Raw genomic sequence first — 18,645 nt, 5'->3', positions numbered from 1 at the left:
GTCTTATTGTGGCAGTTCGCTCCCTGTATGATCAGTGTCAGAGCTTGGTCCGCAATGCCGGTAGTAAGTCGGACACGTTTCCAGTGAGGGTTGGACTCCGCCAAGGCTGCCCTTTGTCACCGATTCTGTTCATAACCTTTATGGACAGAATTTCTAGGCGCAGTCAAGGCGTTGAGGGGATCTGGTTTGGTGGCTGCAGGATTAGGTCTCTGCTATTTGCAGATGATGTGGTCCTGATGGCTTCCTCCGGCCAAGATCTTCAGCTCTCACTGGATCGGTTCGCAGCCGAGTGTGAAGCGACTGGGATGGGAATCAGCACCTCCAAGTCCGAGTCCATGGTTCTCTCCCGGAAAAGGGTGGAGTGCCATCTCTGGGTTGGGGAGGAGATCTTGCCCCAAGTGGAGGAGTTCAAGTACCTCGGAGTCTTGTTCACGAGTGGGGGAAGAGTGGATCGTGAGATCGACAGGCGTCTTCAGTAATGCGGACGCTGTATCGATCCGTTGTGGTGAAGAAGGAGCTGAGCCGGAAGGCAAAGCTCTCGATTTACCGGTCGATCTACGTTCCCATCCTCACCTATGGTCATGAGCTTTGGGTCATGACCGAAAGGACAAGATCACGGGTACAAGCGGCCGAAATGAGTTTCCTCCGCCGAGTGGCGGGGCTCTCCCTTAGAGATAGGGTGAGAAGCTCTGTCATTCGGGAGGAGCTCAAAGTAAAGCCGCTGCTCCTCCACATGGAGAGGAGCCAGATGAGGTGGTTCGGGCATCTGGTCAGGATGCCACCCAAACGCCTCCCTAGGAAGGTGTTTCGGGCACATCCGACCGGTAGGAGGCCACGGGGAAGACCCAGGACACGTTGGGAAGACTATCTCTCCCGGCTGGCCTGGGAACGCCTTGGGATCCCCCGGGAGGAGCTGGACGAAGTGGCTGGGGAGAGGGAAGTCTGGGCTTCCCTGCTTAAGCTGCTGCCCCCGCGACCCGACCTCGGATAAGCGGAAGAAGATGGATGGATGGATGGATGGAAGGTCCAAACTCTCACAGTCTCGCTGTATAGCTTCGGGTTACTAGGCAACCGCTCTGAGCTCGCGTTTGAGCTAGTTAGCCTCCAGTTTGCAGCACCTTCAGTTCGAGAAATTTATCAGCAAAGGGGTCTTTGTTCCGCATCATGTCTTTAATTGTGATGAGACCGAAAAAGATGCCAACGCGTGCCTTTATTACAGCAAACGGAGGCACTACCGAGACACAGGCCGATGAAGGATAGCCTGACACTGCTAGATTGTGCTAACGCTAGCGGTGACTACACATAGCCACTGCTCGTTTATCACTCCAAAACTCCCAGAGTGTTCAACAATGCCACAAATATCCGCAGACACAAGTTAAAAATTATTTTCCTATTTTTTGTTTTTTTACTGTAGCAACATGGTGGTTAACGTTCTGGAGCGCACCAACGAGACTTTTGTGTGTGTGTGTCACTGGTCAATCCCAAATTCTTTCAGATGACATATATGTTGAGTAAGAAGGACCATCAAGACAGAATAGGAATATCATCAAGTGGAACCTCGATTTACTAACTTAATTACAAAGTTTAGGAAGTGATATGATGTCATTTTACCTTGTGGCCGGAAATATTTGTGGCATTGTTGAACACTCTGGGAGTTTCGGAGCGATAAACAATCAGCGGCTTCACGTAGTCACTGCTAGTGTTAGCACAAACTAGCAATAGGAGGCCATCTTTCATTGTGTTCCGGTAGTGCCTTCTCCTTTGCTGTGATAAAGGTCTGCTGTGGAAATTGTTTTCGGTCTCATCACAATCAAACACTTGGAGTGGAACAAAAAGCCTTTCGCTGATAAAATCCTCAAACTAAAATGGTCGCAAGCCGCAAGCTAAATAGCTCAAACGTTAGCTCTAGCAACCAGCGAAACTGTGAGTGTTTGGACACATTTAAAGCCTGAATCTGATCACACAAGGTGAACTCTAAGTAAAGGCGTTCGTATATCGAGCTGTATGTGCGGCCATAGATACAGTCTATTGCTTTTAAAGTAGGAAACCTTCAGTAAATGCATCAGAACAAAAATGGTGGTTTAAGGTTGATTTGACTCTTCTAACAAGTTCTAACATGTCTGTGTGTCCATGAGTTTGAGTTTGTCACCAAATATGGCTACAAGACCAAAGCACGGCGTAGAAAGGAAGAGCTTTTTAGACGCAGTCATGGGAAAGTGGAGCAGTGGAGCTAATAAAGCAGCTCACCAGATCCCTGTGGAGCACCCAGTTGGCATGGAGGTAATGGATCCCATCCAGGATCTGATACAAAAGAGACTTGACCATCCCTCGGGGCAGCTGCATAGGCTTCTTGTTGGCCTTGGAGGCTCGATGGAACTTGATGATATGCTGAAAGAAACCATGACAAGAAACTTACAGTACAATAAAACAGGTCCTAATTGATTGTACAGAAACATAACAGAGTTATTATTCATTTACCCTAGAGGGCGCACCGGATTATAAAACACACTGCTGATGAGCGGGTCTATTTTCGATCTTTTTTCATATATAAGGCGCACTGGATTATAAGGCGCATTAAAGGAGTCATATTATTAAGATTATTTTCTAAATGTAAGACTTCCTTGTGGTCTACATAACATGTAATCTTTGCTCAAAATGTTGCATGTCAACTCACTTTCTGACAGTCTCTTCAGTTTTGTGGGCGCTCTTATTTACGTGCCTCCACTTGGACAGCGTCTTCTCCTTGTAGCGGTGTAGCGTGCAAGGACGGGAGTGGAAGAAGTGTCAAAAGATGGCGCTAACTGTTTTAATTACATTCACACTTTACTTCAATCAATCAATAACGGAGCAGCATCTCCTCATCCGTGGCTCACTAGTGCAACAACAACACCCGAAATGTGTCCCGTGACCGGAACTCTCTAGTAACTAAAGTTCCTTGGGTAAATAATGTCAACTCACTACACCGGTATGTTTTAGTGCTTTCATGGTGAGTTTACTGACAGATATAAGTAGGAACTTTACACTACTTTATATTAGAAATGGCAACAGTGGAGGATGAATGTCACATAACAAGAAGATAGAGGAAAAGGAGAAGATTATCCACTACGGTGTCGGCACGGACTACAAAGGCGGATGCGCGCAATTTTTCAGGACTTATGCAGATCCCAAATACACATCAGCAGGTACCAGAAGGTAAGAGAAGTTGCTTTTGCATAATATTGTGAAGCAAAACGCCAGATAATGTCTTACCTTATACACACAGCATAATAATACTCCTTTGTTGAAGCACAGTACAATCCATCAAGCGGTGTGGCTTCATAGCTTACCAAAGTCCTAATAAAACATTTTGAAAGATTTTTGAGCGCCGTGTGTAATGTTCTATATTTTCAATGGAACATATAAAATGTCGGTGTTGTTTACTTGAGTCATATTGCATATGTGTGACTGCCATCATATTGCAGTCTAAATGTATCTCTTATGTGTGACTGCCATCTACTGGTCACACTTACCATGTACCGAATAAAATCGAGGTCGATAAGCACAACCAGAATTATTCCGTACTGTCGAGTTTTGAGAAAATGAAAGGATTTTAAGTGCGCCTTATAGTCCGAAAATATACGGTAACTTACTAACTTACCCAAAGGTCGTGTTCAGCATAATCAAACAGGAGCCAAACTTTTCTGTCACTGTGGGACAGGAAGACTTTCTGCAGGGCGATCACATTTGGATGTTTCAGTTCTCGCAGCAGCTGGAAGACACAACAAAGAGGAGGTGTGAAAATGAACAAACAGCACAACACCCGTAAAGCAGAGCAGCTAGAAATTACTTCTCACAGACAAGAGCAGTCAAATGTTTTCATTCAGTCGTAGAATTGAAGGTCCAAAGAGAATCAACTGAATTACACAGTAAAATATGCCTGGTAAATTGGTCAAGACCTTGTGAGGTCTTAGTTCAGCCAGCATTAAAGGGAAAAGGCACCATTTGGAGATATTTGCCCAAACTTCACAATCCTTTTGTGAGACAAGAACAAACACCTTACCCTATTCTGTGCTCTAAATGGAATACAACTTCTCGTCAGGTGCAGGACGATGCAGGTAATCAGGATTAGCGCTGCAGCTAACGATTATTTTTCTATCGATTAATCTATAGATTTTTTTTTTTTTTCGATTAATCGGTTAATCTATAGATTATTTTTTCGATTAATCTATAGATTATTTTTCCTTTTACCGATTATTTTTTTTATTTAAAATGAAGAGGAAAAAATAAATGTAGGCCAGTTTTTTCAAAAGGCATGGCTTTTATTTACAAAAAAAAAAGTATGGCCACTCAGTCAACATTGACAACAACATGACAAAATATTCTGTAACAATGTAAACATTTAAAACTTTTAACATTTAACAAAATTAAAAGTAGCTTATTTGCTTTTTAATGTGCAAATATAAAAGTAAACATCCAGTGAAAATCTTAATATTCTGGAATAGTATAAGCATTTCAAAAGTAAAAGTATTGCTTATTTTGCTTTAAAATGTGCAAAAATAAAGATAAACATCCAATACAAAAAAGTGCAAAACGGAAATATTCTGTAACAAGTGTAAACATTTCAACAAAAGTAAAAGTATTGCTTATTTGCTAAAATGTGCAAAAATAAAGCTAAACATCCAATACAAAAAAGTGTACAGTGTAAACATTTCAACAAAAGTAAAAGTATTGCTTATTTTGCTTAATAACACAACAATGATAGTATGATTAAAGTGAAAGTTAATTGTTGGTTTGTACATAGTATATGTAACTGTTAATGTTGTAAAAGGTATTTGCACAACTAATTAACGTTAGCGTTTGTGACACGTCTTGTGCCGTGGGGTTCTTTCAGGACCGACAGACTGAACGCCAGACGGCTTTGCCAGGTTTACAATCTTTTAATTTTACACAAAGTCTTTTCTCTTCCAACTCTTTTCTCTTTCTTTCCTCGCTTTTCAGCTCCTCTTCCTCGCTCGCTCGTCGTCCCCTGTCTCTTGCGGCGTCACTCCCGGCGCGCCCCGCCTCGCCGCTCGCTCGCCGCCGCCGCCTCTCCACAGCGTTAAAGAGGAGCGCGTCTTTGTAAACACTGAACAGGCACACCAAACGCGCCTCTCAGAGCAAACGGTGCTTTAGTTTATGAATTTACAACGCAGATGCAAATGACACATTCATGTTTTTGTGTAATAATGACAACGTATACACACGCGGACGATTGACTTGTTGATGGTGATGTCAAGAACGCTGTCGGGGGTTTTCTTTTCAAATGTTCCTTCATAGCCGTTGTGCTGCTATGATAGGCCATTTCCGCTCGACACAGTGTGCATACAACAACATTATTAGGCCGTTTATTGAAATACTCCCACACTTTTGACGACTTTTGGCGTGCTTTTTTCCCCTCGCTCGCATCGTCTGCTTTGCGCTCCGCCATGACAGTAGTGTGACGTAAATATGCGACGCGCCGACGCACAAAAACGGCGTCGACATATTTACGTAACCGATGACGTCGACTACGTCGACGCGTCGTTTCAGCCTTAATCAGGATACAATCTATACTGCCTATAATAAATCCCTCTATATATATATATACACTCTGTAAGTATACATGTAATGTAGTAACAGGCACATCCATGACAACATGTCATATTTACAATATTCTGATCATTTTAAACATTACTGAACTATTTTCCTGGGCGCTTTAATGTCACAATCACAATCAGAATAGTTTTTATTGCCATTGTTTGAGAACGGGTTCACAAACTAGGAAGTGCATAGCAATGACATTTTCTTGTTTAGAGGCTACATTTAATATCAACTGTTAATTGTTCATGCACATAATAAATATTAATAAAGTGTTTGGATGTGTTCATTAAATGAACGTATTCCTGCTTGCCAAAAAGTGATTAAACGTAAAATGTTGATATTTATACATCTCATCTGTGCATATATTGTTAGATGACCCTTAAGAGAGTTGCATATATGATAATAAAGTACATACTGTATTGTTAACGTTCTGAAATACCCTTGAAAAAGCTGTAATCAGCCCCTAACGACAACTTAGTGGTTGCCAAAAAGTGATCCAAAGTAATACCTTGATATTTACACATCTCATCTGTGCATCTCAGATACCTACAGTGTGAATATATATATATATATATATATATATATATATATATATATATATATATATATATATATATATATATATATATATTCACACTGTAAGTATCTGTATATATATATATATATATATATATATATATATATATATATATATATATATATATATATATATATATATATATGTATGTGTGGGGAAAAAAATCACAAGACTATTTCATCTCTACAGGCCTGTTTCATGAGGGGGGGTTCCCTCAATCATCAGGAGATTTTAATGGCAGCATTCACATACCATGGTTTATATAGGGCACAGAGTGGGTGGGTACAGGCTGGCGTAGGGGCGTGGTGATTGGCTCATGTGTTACCTACGAGGTGTTTCCGTCTATGGCGGCATGTTGTTACAATTTCGCTGCGCTTGTTGAGGGATGACAGGTCTGGACGGTAAATAATAAACAGTTTCTCTTTCAAGCATAGGTTGCATCTTTTATTACCACTATTGTAAGGTGTGCTGGATGCAAGAATTTGCCATGTTATTGAATATTCAACATTATTGTCTTTGAGGTCCCAAATGTGTTTGCTGAGTTCTGTGGTATTCCGCAGGTTTTGGTTCCTGAAAGAAGCCTTGTGATTGTTCCATCTGGTTTTAAACTCTCCCTCGGTTAATCCTACATATGTGTCGGATGTGTTAATGTCCTTGCGTGTTACCTTAGATTGGTAAACAACTGTTTATTGTATACCGTCCAGACCTGTCATCCCTCAACAAGCGCAGCGAAATTGTATCAGCATGCCGCCACAGACGGAAACACCTCCTAGGTAACACATGAGCCAATCACCACGCCCCTACGCCAGCCTGTACCCACCCACTCTGTGCCCTATATAAACCATGGTATGTGAATGCTCCCATTAAAATCTCCTGATGATTGAGGGAACCCCTCATGAAACAGGCCTGTAGAGATGAAGTAGTCTTGTGATTTTTTTTCCCACACATACATATATTGCGCTCTACTACGGTATCGAGCACTATTTTTTGGATAACCTTATTAAGACATATATATATATATATATATATATATATATATATATATATATATATATATATATATATATATATATATATATATATATATATATATATATATATACACAGTACAGGCCAAAAGTGTGGACACACCTTCTCCTTCAATGTGTTTACTTTATTTCCATGACTATTTACATTGTAGATTGTCACATCAAAACTATGAATGAACACATGTGGAGTTATGTACTTAACAAAAAAAGGTGAAATAACTGAAAACATGTTTTGTATTCTAGTTTCTTCAAAATAGCCACTCTTTGCTCTGATTGCTGCTTTGCACACTCTTGGCATTCTCTCCATGAGCTTCAAGAGGTAGTCACCTGAAATGGTTTTCATTTCACAGGTGTGCTTGAAGCCCATGGAGAGAATGGGCAGATGTAGATCATCTACGTCAACAATATGATTTTCCTGAGTGCCTGCACAAGACAGACTGGAAAAATTAAAATAAAACAATTTGAAATCGATTTTTTTTTTTAAACGATTAAGAATCCTTACAAATAAGAATCGCAATTTTTAATAGTTACACTGGCAGGTAGCAAAGGATCAGAAAATAAAATACATTAATGACCATGTACACAAGTTCCATTCTCAAGTAGCTATGATTTTGGCATATTTTTGACTTGCCTGAATGTATCAACAAAGCGTATAAAGGAAGAGATATTGTTCCAAAACTGGACTGCCCTCACTGAGAAGGCAGATTGGCCGAAGGCACTTTTCCTGAGGGGAACTATCAGGTTGTTTGAAGAGGCGGATCTGGGTTAACACCTGCTCAGATGAACAAAATCGGAAAGTGGTGGTGGGGACAAACCACCTAGGATGTAAAAACCAAATTAGCATCATGATATTTTACAAAATATTTCCAGTTCAGTAGTTGATATTTGTCTCGGTTCCATGTCCAGGACTTGCTTATAGAGAGATCAGATTGGTTTCAGTGTTGTCTTACAACCCTGTGACCAGGGTTCTCTACTACCGACGTTGTACAGCCCCGAGACCACGGTTCTCTACTATGGACAACATTGTACAGCCCTGAGACCAGGGCTCTCTACTATGGACAACATTGTACAGCCCTGAGACCAGGGTTCTCTACTACCGACGTTGTACAACCCTGAGACCAGGGTTCTCTACTACCGACGTTGTACAGCCCTGAGACCAGGGTTCTCTACTACCGACGTTGTACAGCCCCGAGACCACGGTTCTCTACTATGGACAACATTGTACAGCCCTGAGACCAGGGCTCTCTACTATGGACAACATTGTACAGCCCTGAGACCAGGGTTCTCTACTACCGACGACGTTGTACAGCCCTGAGATCAGGGTTCCCTACTACCGACAACGTTGTACAGCCCTGAGATCAGGGTTCTCTACTACCGACGACGTTGTACAGCCCTGAGATCAGGGTTCTCTACTACCGACGACGTTGTACAGCCCAGAGACCAGGGTTCTCTACTACAGACAACGTTGTACAGCCCTGAGACCAGGGTTCTCTACTACAGACAACGTTGTACAGCCCTGAGACCAGGGTTCTCTACTACAGACAACGTTGTACAGCCCTGAGACCAGGGTTCTCTACTACAGACAACGTTGTACAGCCCATAGACCAGGGTTCTCTACGACAGCCAATGTTGTACAGCCCTGAGACCAGGGTTCTCTACTACAGACAACGTTGTACAGCCCTGAGACCAGGGTTCTTTACTACAGACAACGTTGTACAGCCCTGAGACCAGGGTTCTCTACTACCGAAGAGGATGACAATCTCCATGATTTGAATGAAGATTCTTTGCTCTTATGCTCTCACATACACAAAAACAGGTACCAACGGTCAAGGGTTCTGCATAACATAACCCAATAATTTTAACACATAACATACAACTCAGTCCTAGAAAACCACTACACAAGTCACAGTCACAAAACTCTAACCCTTCCTGAATGGCGAGAGTCCCGTGATAAGTTTTCCATGAGGAGACAAGTCCTCTGACTTGCTTTTCTGCACTACGAGGCACAGACAACATTCCTCATTGTTTGGATGAAGGGTGAGTTTGTGAAAGTTGCCCTACTGAAAGGAACAATATTCTGGTAAAATCACAACCCTGTTATCACAAAACTGTCGATCAAATACGCACGATCAACTGAAATACCAAAATAGAAAGACGAGGGGGAAAAAAGGCTGCTTCCCTTTTGAGTAAAATGGGTCAAGTTTTCATAAAAGGCTCGGAGGGAAAAGCTCTGACTGGAGGAGGTCCAAATACTCACGACTAAGCCACATTCCTGCCAGTGGACTTTTGGAAGAGGCTCGCTTTTACTGGTAATCTTTCCTTCTCAACACAGTAAAAAGCTGACCTGGGTGTCCATCTTTGTAGAGAAAGAACATTCTCAAACAGAGCTCCTTAAGACATTTGGCACTTTCTAGAGAGGGGCTCCCTTATTTTGCAGTCCAAGGCTTTTTACAGCCAAACATCTCCCAAATAATGAAACCTTTCAGTCTCACTATAGTCATACTTGCCAACCTTGAGACCTCAGATTTCGGGAGGTGGGGGTGGGTGGGAGTGTGGTTGGGGGCGTGGTTAAGATATATATATATATATATATACCGTATTTTCCGCACTATAAGGCGCACCTAAAAACCACAAATTTTCTCAAAAGCTGACAGTGCGCCTTATAACCCGGTGCGCTTTATATATGGATAAATATTAAGATTCATTTTCATAAAGTTTCGGTCTCGCAACTTCGGTAAACAGCCGCCATCTTTTTTCCCGGTAGAACAGGAAGCGCTTCTTCTTCTACGCAAGCAACCGCCAAGGTAAGCACCCGCCCCCATAGAACAGGAAGCGCTTCTTCTTCTACTGTAAGCAACCACCCGCCCGCGTAGAAGAAGAAAAAGCGCGCGGATATTACCGTACGTTTCATTTCCTTTGTGTGTTTACATCTGTAAAGACCACAAAATGGCTCCTACTAAGCGACAGGTATCCGGTTCATGAAAAGACGCAATCTCTCCATCCGCACACGGATTACTATTTCACAGCAACTGATATTCCTGTGAACCGCACTGTGGATACAACGGGAGCACGTACGGTGAATATTCGCACCACAGGGAATGAGAAGTCATCCTTCACTGTGGTTCTAGCTTGCCATGCTAATGGCCAGAAACTTCCACCCATGGTGATATTCAAAAGGAAGACCTTGCCAAAAGAGACCTTTCCAGCCGGCGTCATCATAAAAGCTAACTCGAAGGGATGGCTGAAGAAAAGATGAGCGAGTGGTTAAGGTAAGTTTAAGTTTACGCGAAGAGGCCGGGTGGCTTTTTTCACGCAGCTCTGTCCATGTTGATATACGATTCCATGCGCGCCCACATCACGCTGGTTTTAATATATTATTAAAGTTTGACTGACCTATCTGACTGTTTTTTTGACATTCCTTTAGCGCAGTTAGATGCGGCTTACAACACGGGGCGGCTTATAGGTGGACAAAGTTTTGAAATATGCCGTTCATTGAAGGCGCGGCTTATAACCCAGGGCGCCTTATGGTGCGGAAAATACGGTAAGAAATACTTGACTTTCAGTGAATTCTAGCTATATATATATATATATATATATATATATATATATATATATATATATATATATATATTTATATATATATATATATATATATATATATAAATAAAATAAATACTTGAATTTCAGTGTTATATTATTTACACATACACACACATAACACTCATCTACTCATTGTTGAGTTAAGGGTTGAATTGTCCATCCTTGTTCTATTCTCTGTCACTATTTCAGAACACACACATTATACAAATATACATTATAAAATCAATAAGAAAACGGGAGCTCTAATTTGGGAGTCTGAATTAGGATCAGAAGTTCCTATATAAACATTGCGCACTCACGTCGCCTTTTTGTATTGATTACTGCAGCTGTGCACTGGATTCATTCACAAATACAAACTACAACTCACAAACACTTTAGAGTTAGGCTCCACCATCAGAATGTGTACTTAAACTTATAAAGATCACATGGATATTATTCAGTGAGTTGATTCACCAAAACTAACCTGTTATACAGGAGGAAAAAGTGTTTCAATTGTTCACAGACTGGTCGCTCTCATCAGAATGACAAGACACTTCCGGTCTGCAGGTGATAGCATTCAATTGGGAAGAAACGCCCTACTGCCCCCTACTGACCAATGTGAATACTGATAAATGTGTAATGACAGCTCCAAAAACGAATTCAAATCACAAAATAAAATAAATAAATCAACACAAAAATGTGACACATTATGGGTGGGTCACATATGCATGTACAGTAGATGGCAGTATTGTCCTGTTTAAAAGTGTCACAACATTGCTGTTTACGGCAGACGAACTGCTTTACGGTAGACGAAAACTTGACTGCTGTTGTTGTGTGTTGTTGCCGCGCTGGGAGGACGTTAATGAAACTGCCTAACAATAAACCCACATAAGAAACCAAGAACTCGCCCTCCATCATTAGCTGTTTATATTGTGGGAAAGCGGACGTGAGAACAGGCTGTCAACACGTCACTCAGGTCCGCATGGAGCTGGAGGGGGCGCGGCCTCCAGCTCCGCCTGAATTTCGGGAGATTTTCGGGAGAAAATTTGTCCCGGGAGGTTTTCGGGAGAGGCGCTGAATTTCGGGAGTCTCCCGGAAAATCCGGGAGTGTTGGCAAGTATGCTATAGTGCTCTTTCATGCAGTCATTCCTCCAATCTGCAGGGGGCAATGGCCACGCACATACTGTACCTCTCAACCAAGCAGGTGACTTGAATAGGATGCATCGCAGTTTCACTCCCAATTCCCAAAAGGCGAAAGACAGGAAGTGCTTCTTGCGCCGTGCGTTTGGAACAGAAGACAGCCGGTGTGTCTAGGCAATGTTGTGCTAGCTCGGTAGTTAGCACACTCGTCCCTCATGTCGGACGGCCCAGGTTGGTGTCCCGGGTGAAGCAGAGACTGAAGCAGGCGGGTTCCCTCACTCATAATATACAGTGTGTAGACAGAAAAGGGAGAATGGACGCATTTTGGTGTAAAAAGTAAAGATAAAGGTGAAGTTATAACACTGAAACACCCTCAGGAAGAGCTGCTTTAACACATGCGGCTAACATCCATCCACAGTGTTTTAGCTACTTCTAAATCACTAATCCTGGTCTCCATGGCGACAAATAAAGTACGTTTCTTACAAGTAGCAGTATCACTGGAGGACAAGGAATAGCTAAACATGCTTCACTACACACCGTAGGAGGATACAATAGCTCACCACCGTCACAATGTAAACAAATGCCATGGGTGGATCTACACCTGACATCCACTGTAATGATACCAAGTAAAATAGCATGCTACTATGATTACCGTATTTTCCGCACTATTAGCCGCACCTAAAAACCACAAATTTACTCAAAAGCTGACAGTGCGGCTTATAACCCGGTGCGCTTTATATATGGATTAATATTAAGATTCATTTTCATAAAGTTTCGGTCTCGCAACTACGGTAAACAGCCGCCATCTTTTTTCCCCGTAGAAGAGGAAGTGCTTCTTCTTCTACGCAAGCAACCGCCAAGGTAAGCACCCGCCCCCATAGAACAGGAAGCGCTTCTTCTTCTACTGTAAGCAACCACCCGCCCCCGTAGAAGAAGAAGAAGCGCACGGATATTACGTTTCATTTTCTTTGTGTGTTTACATCGGTAAAGACCACAAAATGGCTCCTACTAAGCGACAGGTTTCCGGTTCATGAAAAGACGCAATCTCTCCATCCGCACACGGACTACTATTTCACAGCAACTGCCTAAAGACTTTCAAGAAAAGCTGGCTACTTTCCGTGCATATTGTAAAGACAAGATAGCTGAAAAAAAGATCCGGCCAGAGAACATTATCAACATGGACGAGGTTCCACTGACTTTTGATATTCCTGTGAACCGCACTGTGGATACAACGGGAGCACGTACGGTGAATATTCGCACCACAGGGAATGAGAAGTCATCCTTCACTGTGGTTCTAGCTTGCCATGCTAATGGCCAGAAACTTCCACCCATGGTGATATTCAAAAGGAAGACCTTGCCAAAAGAGACCTTTCCAGCCGGCGTCATCATAAAAGCTAACTCGAAGGGATGGATGGATGAAGAAAAGATGAGCGAGTGGTTAAGGTAAGTTTACGCGAAGAGGCCGGGTGGCTTTTTTCACGCAGCTCCGTCCATGTTGATATACGACTCCATGCGCGCCCACATCACGCTGGTTTTTAATATATTATTAAAGTTTGACTGACCTATTTGACTGTTTTTTTGACATTCCTTTAGCGCAGTTAGATGCGGCTTACAACACGGGGCGGCTTATAGGTGGACAAAGTTTTGAAATATGCCGTTAATTGAAGGCGCGGCTTATGGTGCGGAAAATACGGTACATTGATATTTTTTATCGTCACAAAATCTTTTTTTTAAATTCACATTATGTTTATAAAGTCAGTAAATATGTCCCTGGACACATGAGGACTTTGAATACGACCAATGTATGATCCTGTAACTACTTGGTATCACATCCATACCTAAATGTGTGGTATCATCCAAAACTAATGTCAAGTATCAAAGAAGAGAAGAATAAGTGATTATTACATTTGAACAGAAGTGTAGATAGAACATGTTAAAAGAGAAAATAAGCAGAAATTAACAGTAAATGAACAAGTAGATTAATAATCCATTTATACAGTTTGTCCCTCATAATGTGTACAAAATAATAGGTGTATAAATGACACAATATGTTACTGCATACGTCAGCAGACTAATTAGGCGTCTTTGTTTGTTTACTTACTACTAAAAGACAAGTTGTCTAGTATGTTCAACATTTTATTTAAGGACTAAATGACAATAATAAACATATATTTCATGCACCCTAAGATTTGTTTTGTTACAATAAAGACAATAATGACATTTTTTGTGGTCCCCTTTATTTAGAAAAGTACTGAAAAGTATCGAAATACATTTTGGTACCGGTACCAAAATATTGGTATGGAGCAGTGACGTGCAGTCATCATGGAAAAAAAAAAAATGTAAAAAGAAAAAAAAAAAAAAAATTGTTATATGTATGCAGTGATTATACTATAAAGTTATTTTCCGTTTAACTTCACCAGTTTTAGATTATTTTTATTCAAAATCGCTGAATTTTCACATTTGCCGTTCAAATACTGAGAAGAGACGGTGCGGTGATCAGCAGCCAGTTGAGGCACGTCAATCAGTGCCTCAACATGGATTGCGCAATGACTCGGCTAACTGCTGGCCTGCTGTGCAGTGAGACCGTATTGCTATATGAACTATATTATACATTTCCATAGTTTAGTTAGCTGAGGTATATAATGTACAGTGTATTTTGTCAACAACTGTATGTGTGTAACGTATTTCTTGTGCTGAGCGATCATAAAACGGCTGCAAAAGACGCACTGGCGGAGGCTCCAGTAGCCCCGCCTCCTGCACCCCCGCCGTAGAATTGTTATATCAACTAAAGCCCACACTTAAAACTTTCCACGTGCAAGATTGAATCTATTTAAAAAAGTTATTTCATAAGAAGCCAAAAAGTGCAAAAACAATAATGTTCGTGTTGGAGGAGTTGTGAATGACTGCAGGGCCACAACATTAGGTACACCTGCAGACTGCAGGTGTACCTAATTCACAACTCCTCCAACATGAACATTATTGTTTTTGCACTTTTTGGCTTCTTATTAAATAACTTTTGTAACCTATTTTTATGGGCTTACCTCTTTGTGATGTTAAGTTCCTGTTATGCGCTGTTATACAGTATATGCCTTGAGCTCTTATTTTGAAGGCGCCAAGAGCGGAAGTGATGACATGTTGCAGTGGAGCGGAGGTTTTTGAAAGAAGGTAAATAAAGTGGTCCTCGTGTAAACTGGAGCCTCCGTGTTTGTTATTTTGTAGTTTCATACAGTATAGGCCACATTTATAAACCCTCGGTTACACTTTTTTAAATAGATTCAATCTTGCACGTGGAAAGTTGAAGTGAGGGCTTTAGTTGCGGCGCATGAACTTCATTTATAAGTAAAGGTAAGACCATAATAAAGTTTTTTTTTATTAAATGTGCTTTTTTTTGTGCTACAGTTTGTATGTGTAAAGTTAAAGTTAAGTTAAAGTACCAATGATTGTCACACACTAGAGATGCGCGGTTTGCGGGCACAACCGCGGAGTCCGCGGATTATCCGCGGATCGGGCGGATGAAATTAAAGAAAATTAGATTTTATCCGCGGGTCGGGTCGGGTCGGGTGGTTGAAATAAAAAAAAATTAGATTTTAAATAGATTCAGGCGGGTGGCAGTTAAACCAATTGGTAAATATATATACATAGTTAAATGTTGTTACCCACATACGAAAAACGAGCAGGCACCTGCAGCATATGCCACAACAGAAGAAGAAAAAAAAAAGAGATGGACACTTTTACGGAGCGGAGAAGGGACGCCTCACCGGGGTCCGGGACCGAGGCCCCTTCCCCCGAGAGGGCCCCACCGGGAGCCGTAGCTGAGGCGATCCGCGAGAAGGGCCCGACGCACGTCCAGGGTCACCACCGCGCCCACCGCACCGACACCCCGCCTCGTCCGCCTTCGCCGCGGCCGGCGTCACGCGCAGCAGGTAAACAGCTTACCTGCCCGCCACCCCCGTGGCCGGGGGCTCGTAATAGGGGTCACTCCGCGCGCTCCGCCCGCGCAGCTTACCTGCCCGCCACCCCTGTTGCCGGGGGCGCGTAACAGGGGTCACTCCGCGCGCAGTGCGCTCACGAAAGGGGTGGGGCTCACCCTGGTTGATATAGACAGCAGGACGGTGGCCATGGAAGTCGGAACCCGCTAAGGAGTGTGTAACAACCCACCTGCCGAATCAACTAGCCCTGAAAATGGATGGCGCTGGAGCGTCGGGCCCATATACCCGGCCGTCGCCGGCAGCGAGACGCGCTTGGAGGTGCGCTCAGCGCGGCTCCCATATGATTGCGCACTGGTGTGCGTCTGGGTCGTGACAGCGTGGCACGCGAATGTCTGTACTGCATTGGATCAGTCTCCTTTCTTTAACAGGCAAAAGCTTTATAACCTCACTAATGCCTTGCATCGTCTATATTAGATGTATAACAACGGGCGGGTGCGGGCGGATGCGGTTCTGATCAAATGTTAAATCGGGTGGATTGCGGATGGTTGACGACTTTCTGATGCGGTTGCGGATGAAATAATTGCCTATCCGCGCATCTCTATCACACACACACACTAGGTGTGGTGAAATTTTTCCTCTGCATTTGACCCATCCCCTTGATCACCCCCTGGGAGGTGAGGGGAGCAGTGGGCAGCAGCGGCGCCGCGCCCGGGAATCATTTTTGGTGATTTAACCCCCAATTCCAAGCCTTGATGCTGAGTGCCAAGCAGGGAAGAATGCTGGTATGAGCTTTTAAACATAACCCGTTAACTGATGCCAATCAAATGGTGAATAAGATACTAGGGCTGAAACGACGCGTCGACGTCATCGGTTACGTAAATACGTCGACGCCGTTTTTGTGCTTCGACGCGTCGCATATTTACGTCACACTACCGTCATGGCGGAGCGCAAAGCAGACGATGCGAGCGGTGCGAGCGAGGGGAAAAAAGCACGCCAAAAGTCGTCAAAAGTGTGGGAGTATTTCAATAAACGGCCTAAGAAGAAACGCTACTTTTACTCCGCTACTTTTATCTACATTCAGCTCGCTACTCACTACTAATTTTTATCGATCTGTTAATGCACGCTTTGTTTGTTTTGGTCTGTCAGACAGACCTTCAAAGTGCCTGCTTTACTGGTGACGTTTCACTCCGTTCCACCAATCAGATGCAGTCACTGGTGACGTTGGACCAATCAAACAGAGCCAGGCGGTCACATGACCTGACTTAAACAAGTTGAAAAACGTATTGGGGTGTTGCCATTTAGTGGTCAATTGTACGGAATATGTACTGTACTGTGCAATCTACTAATAAAAGTTTCAATCAATCAATCAAAAGTGTGAAGGAAAAAAGACTACTTTTTATTCCAACCGTACATCCCGTCAAAAGCCTATAGACTGACTGCACAGTTCCTGTCTTCACAATAAAAGTGCCGCTCCATCGCGCCGCGCTTTCAAAATAAGAGTCTTCGGAAGCCTGCGCAAACAAGCTAGCAAGCTACGGAGTTTGCCGCCAATTTATTTCTTGTAAAGTGTATAAAAACGAATATGGAAGATGGACAAATAAGATACCAAAAACCAACCACTTTCATGTGGTATTAGACAGAAAGGAGGAACTTTTTTTCTCCTCCATTTGAAAACGTGGACGTTATCATCACTACTGTCTGATTACAATCAACGCAAGTCATCAGAATCAGGTAATACACCAACTTATATTCTTGTCTTCATGAAAGAAAGGAATCTATATGTGTTAAACATGCATGTATATTCATTAAAACACCTTTAACATGTAAACAAAAACGGCAAAATAAATTAATATAAATTATATTCTGTATATATCAATGTATGTATGTATATATGTGTGTATATATATATATATATATGTGTGTGTATATATATATATATGTGTGTGTGTGTGTGTGTGTGTGTGTGTGTGTGTGTGTGTGTGTGTGTGTGTGTGTGTGTGTGTGTGTGTGTGTGTGTGTGTGTGTGTGTGTGTGTGTGTGTGTGTGTATATATATATATATATATATATATATATATATATATATATATACATATATATATATATGTGTGTATGTTACTCATCAGTTACTCAGTACTTGAGTAGTTTTTTCACAATATACTTTTTACTTTTACTCAAGTAAATATTTGGGTGACTACTCCTTACTTTTACTTGAGTAATAAATCTCTAAAGTAACAGTACTCTTACTTGAGTACAATTTCTGGCTACTCTACCCACCTCTGCTAATAATGTTGTTGTATGCACAACGGCTATAAACGAACATTTGAAAAGAAAACACCCGACAGCGTTCTTGCCATCACCATCAACTAGTCAATCGTCCGCGTGAGTATACGTTGTCATCATTACACAAAAACATGAATGTGTCATTTGTATCTGCGTTGTAAATTCATAAACTAAAACACTGTTTCGCTCTGAGAGGCGCGTTTGGCGTGCCTGTTCAGTGTTTACAAAGATGCGCTCCTCTTTAACGCTAACGTTCATTAGTTGTGCAAATACCTTTTACAACATTAACAGTTACATATACTATGTACAAACCAACAATTAACTTTCACTTTAATCATACTATCATTGTTGTGTTATTAAGCAAAATAAGCAATACTTTTACTTTTGTTGAAATGTTTACACTGTTACAGAATATTTCGTTTTGCACTTTTTTGTATTGGATGTTTATCTTTATTTTTGCACATTTTAGCAAATAAGCAATACTTTTACTTTTGAAATGCTTATACTATTGC

General features: G+C 42.0%; 1 protein-coding gene across 2 annotated transcripts in view; it reads right to left on the bottom strand.

The window, feature by feature from the left end:
* The window catches only part of cdk19 (cyclin dependent kinase 19), a 140,222-nt gene that overhangs the window by 89,625 nt on the left and 31,952 nt on the right, over nucleotides 1-18,645 (bottom strand). For both annotated transcript variants that reach the window (XM_061924430.2, XM_061924429.2), the window contains 2 exons: nucleotides 3,638-3,748; nucleotides 2,248-2,388 (listed from right to left, as the gene is read on the bottom strand). In XM_061924430.2, coding sequence (XP_061780414.1) covers nucleotides 2,248-2,388; nucleotides 3,638-3,748 — 252 coding nt within the window. The remainder of the gene's footprint in view (nucleotides 1-2,247; nucleotides 2,389-3,637; nucleotides 3,749-18,645) is intronic.

The sequence above is a fragment of the Nerophis lumbriciformis genome, linkage group LG29, assembly GCF_033978685.3.
Source record: "Nerophis lumbriciformis linkage group LG29, RoL_Nlum_v2.1, whole genome shotgun sequence".
Classification (NCBI taxonomy): Eukaryota; Metazoa; Chordata; class Actinopteri; order Syngnathiformes; family Syngnathidae; genus Nerophis; species Nerophis lumbriciformis.
Note: the sequence above shows the minus strand (reverse complement) of the source record. Positions and strands in the feature narration are given on the sequence as shown.